Genomic DNA, 4,523 nt, shown 5'->3' on the forward strand with positions numbered 1-4,523 from the left:
TGTTACCTTTACGTGACTAGAAGTTCCTTAAACGTTAATGAGTCAGCTGCTATACAATTGAAAAACGAAAATGACCATTCTAATGAATTCTATGAGGTATTTAATGATGAAATGCTGGATCCAACATTTGTAATTGGTAATGATATAAATAAAGATTCTGTTGAACTTGGATGTATCTTTAGATTTAGTGAGTGGTCAACATTTCACTGAGAACATCCATGATTCAATAGTTAATTCTATATTGCACATACCAATTCCAACTAGTAATAAAAAATTGAGTACTGCAGAATTAAAGAAAAATAAGTTGGTTAAAGAAGACATTAAAAAAGAAAACGGTAAGGTTATACACCCATTTAAAGACATGCCATGTAAAGATTCATGTAGACAACAATGTCGCCATAGTGATCTATAAATAACTCATAGAAAAGCTCTTTGGTCAGATTTTTGGGCTCAAAAATTATGTTGGAAGGATGAGATTTTTAGCAACATGTATAGATATAAAATCAGTTAAACGTTGAACAACTACATCAAGTTCAGCAACAAGAAATCTATTTCGTTTTTTTTATCTACCAAGTATAAATAGTAACCAATAACAAGTGTGTAATTAAACTTTTCTATGTACTTTTGGCTACTAAAACGATTAGGTTATAACTGAACTTTGCAAGTATATGAAAGGTAATACCCCTTGTCTTTCAGTTGTGAAAGAGTATAGGGGTGAAAATAATTATTTAAGAACATTTGATAGGGAAATTATAATTAACCATATTATAAATTTATAACATATAATCCATGTACAAGTCATTACAGAAGACACAATGCTCCAAATATTTTATATTTACCTAAAGAACTGACAGTGAATGTAATGGATAATGATTTTTGTTCAAAAAATAGGAAATTAATTTGTCAAGAGTTGTACAGAAATGTTCTAAAAAAGTTTGAATATATCTTTGAAAAAACCAAACTCTGATATGTGTGAAGATTGTTCTAAGTTTAAAAATCAAATTGAAAATTTAGAAAATGAATATGAATTAGAAGTTATTTAACAAATTGGAAGAACATAGTTAAAAGTATATCAAGCTCATAAGATGTACAAAGAAGATGCTACAATAGATATAAGTAGCACTACAATTAGAGTATACTCAATGGATTTACTTTTGTATTGTTACTTTCTATCCTACAAGAATCAAAAACTAGTTTCTTTACTAGTCGATTAGTAGTTTTTAATGATACCATTGCCACATTAAAATCAAAAGGTAAAGGGTATTGTGTGCTTTGGCATGAAGGTATATTATATGCTATAACAAGCAGAAAAGGAAAAAATATAACAGATGCCATTTTAGCCTTAATAAAAGAGGAAAGAGATGTAATATATTTCATATTTTGGGCAGATAACTGCACCGGATAAAATAAAAATTTGATCTTACTTACTGCTTTAATTTCTATATTAAACACCACCCATTATACTGTTGAAAGTATTACAATTAAGTACTTAACCAAAGGCCACACATACATGAGTGCAGATGGTATACATGGAAACACTGAAAAAGTAAGAAATATTTATGACTATAATGATTTGAAACAGTTGAAACACTATTTGGATCGCGGAAACTTTGGTAAGTTTCAAAATGGACCGCCATAGAAATTAGTTAGTGACCCCCGCCTTATAGCATAAAGCCAGCAACAAAAAATTTTCAAAAAGAGGTTGAATAAGTATTGAATTTGTTTTTGGAAAAAGGAATATTTACTGCGATTCAATTTAAATCCAGTTTTTTTTGCGATGTTCTAGCACAAGGGTGCCTAAACCCAGGCCCGCGGGCCACGAAGTGGCCCGTCAACGCTTTTAGATTTGCCCGCCAACATCTATAGTCTATACTCTATACTCTATAGTCTATGTCTCTATGACATTTTAAATTATTATTAAGATTTCTTTAAAGTTTAAATTTTGTTGTATATTTTATTTTATATACGTGTGTGTATCAAATTAGCACTAGGACCATTCCACACAGCAATGTTATCGGGTTTTCCGGTGACGACCGGATGCGTTTTACCCGAACCCGCATTTTTCGCGATGTTAATCGGTATTATTTTTATGTTTATAGATTATCGTGACCGTCCATCGACGTAGTCGTCGTATATCGGCGAGTTATAAGATAATAAATTGTTAGTCGAAGTATTGTACAAATAGCGACCAAAATCAGTCGCTCCGCACCCGCCTTTTGCTACGGTCGTAATAATAATACGTATAACTTAATAAATATTAAATTATTTTGTAATAATTGCGTTTATTCTGTGTTTTTACTTGTTAATTTTAAGCCAGAATGGCTCTCAGCAAACCAATTACGTCGAAATTGAAAGAACGTTCTCGGACATTTCACGAAGAATGGGAGATGCAATATTGCTTTACTGAAAGCAAAGCATTGAAGCCCATATGTCTTATTTGCTCCACTACGATTGCCGTCGCCAAAAAATATAATTTAGAACGGCATTTTAAACAAAATCATTCAAGTGTTAATAAAAATTACCCGGAAGGAAGTTCTCTAAGAGCTGAGTTTATAAAGAAGAAAAAAAAAGAAATATTTGGTCAGCAGAATCTGTTTGTAAAAAAATTTGATGAACTCGAATCTATGGTAAAAACATCATATGAGATATCTTTACTTTTAGCCAAAAATAAAAAGCCTTTTTCTGATGGGGAAATTATAAAAGAGGCTTTATCAATTTTTTCTAAAAACTGTAATGATAAAAATATAAAAACTAAAGCAGACGGTATTTCACTTTCGAGAAATACTGTAACAAGACGAGTAGAGGAGATGTCAAACGATATTAGCAACCAAATAACACAAACAGTAACGAAATGTAAATATTTTTCATTGGCGTTGGATGAAACTTGTGATTTGACGAGTATGTCACAGCTAGCCATCTTCGTGAGGTGTGTTGATGAAAATTTTAATGTATTTCAAGATTTATTAGAGCTTAGCCAGTTGGAAACTACAAGTACCGGAAGAGACATATTTATGAAAATCAAGGAATGTGTCGACAGAAAAGGTATAGCGTGGGAAAAAATTAATTCTGTTTGTACTGATGGAGCACCCGCTATGACGGGAAAAATAAATGGTTGTGTGGCCTTGTTAAAACAGTTCTTAGGCCGGGAATTATTTTCATATCATTGTATCATCCATCAGGAAGCTTTATGTGCCAAAGATATGAAGTTTAGTGATGTTATTGATCCTGTAGTGCGCTGTATTAATTATATCCGAGCCAAAGCCCTTCATCGAAGACAGTTCAGGGTTTTATTTGAAGAAGAAATAAATGAATTCGGTGAGTTACATTTGTATTGTGCTGTCCGCTGGTTATCTAAGGGTGAAATGCTGAAACATTTTTTTCTTTTGAGGAGAGAGGTCTTGCAATTTTTAGTAGAAAAGCAGGCAATGCCTGATGAGCGAGATTTACTTGAAAGTGAATCATGGTTATGCGATCTTGCGTTTTTAATAGATATTACACAGCACCTCAACATACTTAACCGGAAGCTGCAAGGGAAGGACTGTTCGTTACCAATAATGTTCAATTTGGTTTACGGATTTAAAGCGAAACTCTCCCTTTTTTTGACAAATTTGACTAAAAATAATATCGATCATTTTCCTACGCTTGTAGATATAAGAGAAAAACTAGAAAATACTTTGCCTGATATCTCGAAATATCAAACACAAATTCAATTATTGTTGCAGTCTTTTGAGAACAGATTTCAGGATTTTGAGAAGGACAAAAATAATATTTTGTTTTTCATGAACCCATTTTCAATCACTTTTAGTGAAATACAAAAATATTCATGCAATATCCAGTTGGAAATCACAGAAATTCAAAACCACGTTTCCTTGAAGCAGATATTTACCGAAATCGTATCATCACAACCACAGCTGCAGTCTTCAGAAAATTTATTAAAGTTTTGGAAATTAGTACCAAAAGAAGACTTTCCTGCAACGTGTGATCTTGCTTTGCAGATTTCAAGCAGATTTGAATCAACATATATTTGCGAAAAAGCTTTTTCTACTCTTACATATGTCAAAAATAAATATCGTAGTTCGTTAACTGCACCTCATATTTCAGATTTGATGTTGTTATCAACATCAGATTTATCACCAGATATTGAAAAATTATTAGCTAATAAGTCTCTTCATAGGTCTCACTGATGTTTTTTTTTAAATATTATAAAAATTAAAATTAAAACATGTGAAATTTAAAATGTTGTTTAATTTAAATATCTATCTGTCCTATCTAATTAAGTATCTATTGAAAATAGAATTTTAGATGAATTATAAGTGTAAGAAAGTCTTGTTCATAACATGGCCCGCCAGCTAAATGTAATTGCAATTATAGCCCGCTTCCAAAATAAATTGGGCACCCTTGTTCTAGCACATGTTATAAGTTATGATAATGTTCGCTGGGAGTTTTTCCTGTAACAATATCATCTAATAAGTTCTAATAAAAAAAAAATCAGGATTTAAATTAAATTGCAGTAAATGTTCCTT

At 31.5% G+C, this 4,523-nt stretch overlaps 1 protein-coding gene and 1 pseudogene across 1 annotated transcript; both read left to right on the forward strand.

Moving 5' to 3' along the window:
- The first annotated feature begins 784 nt into the window (after positions 1-784).
- On the forward strand, positions 785-1,392 carry LOC132925088 (uncharacterized; annotated as a pseudogene).
- A 118-nt stretch (positions 1,393-1,510) lies between these two features.
- LOC132925089 (general transcription factor II-I repeat domain-containing protein 2B-like) lies at positions 1,511-4,184 on the forward strand. The gene is made up of 3 exons (XM_060989513.1): positions 1,511-1,613; positions 2,314-2,409; positions 2,530-4,184. Exons 1-3 carry the CDS (start codon positions 1,511-1,513, stop codon positions 4,182-4,184), a joined length of 1,854 nt encoding a protein of 617 aa, XP_060845496.1.
- The last annotated feature ends 339 nt before the right edge of the window (positions 4,185-4,523 follow it).

This window comes from Rhopalosiphum padi, chromosome 3 (genome assembly GCF_020882245.1).
Source record: "Rhopalosiphum padi isolate XX-2018 chromosome 3, ASM2088224v1, whole genome shotgun sequence".
NCBI lineage: Eukaryota > Metazoa > Arthropoda > Insecta > Hemiptera > Aphididae > Rhopalosiphum > Rhopalosiphum padi.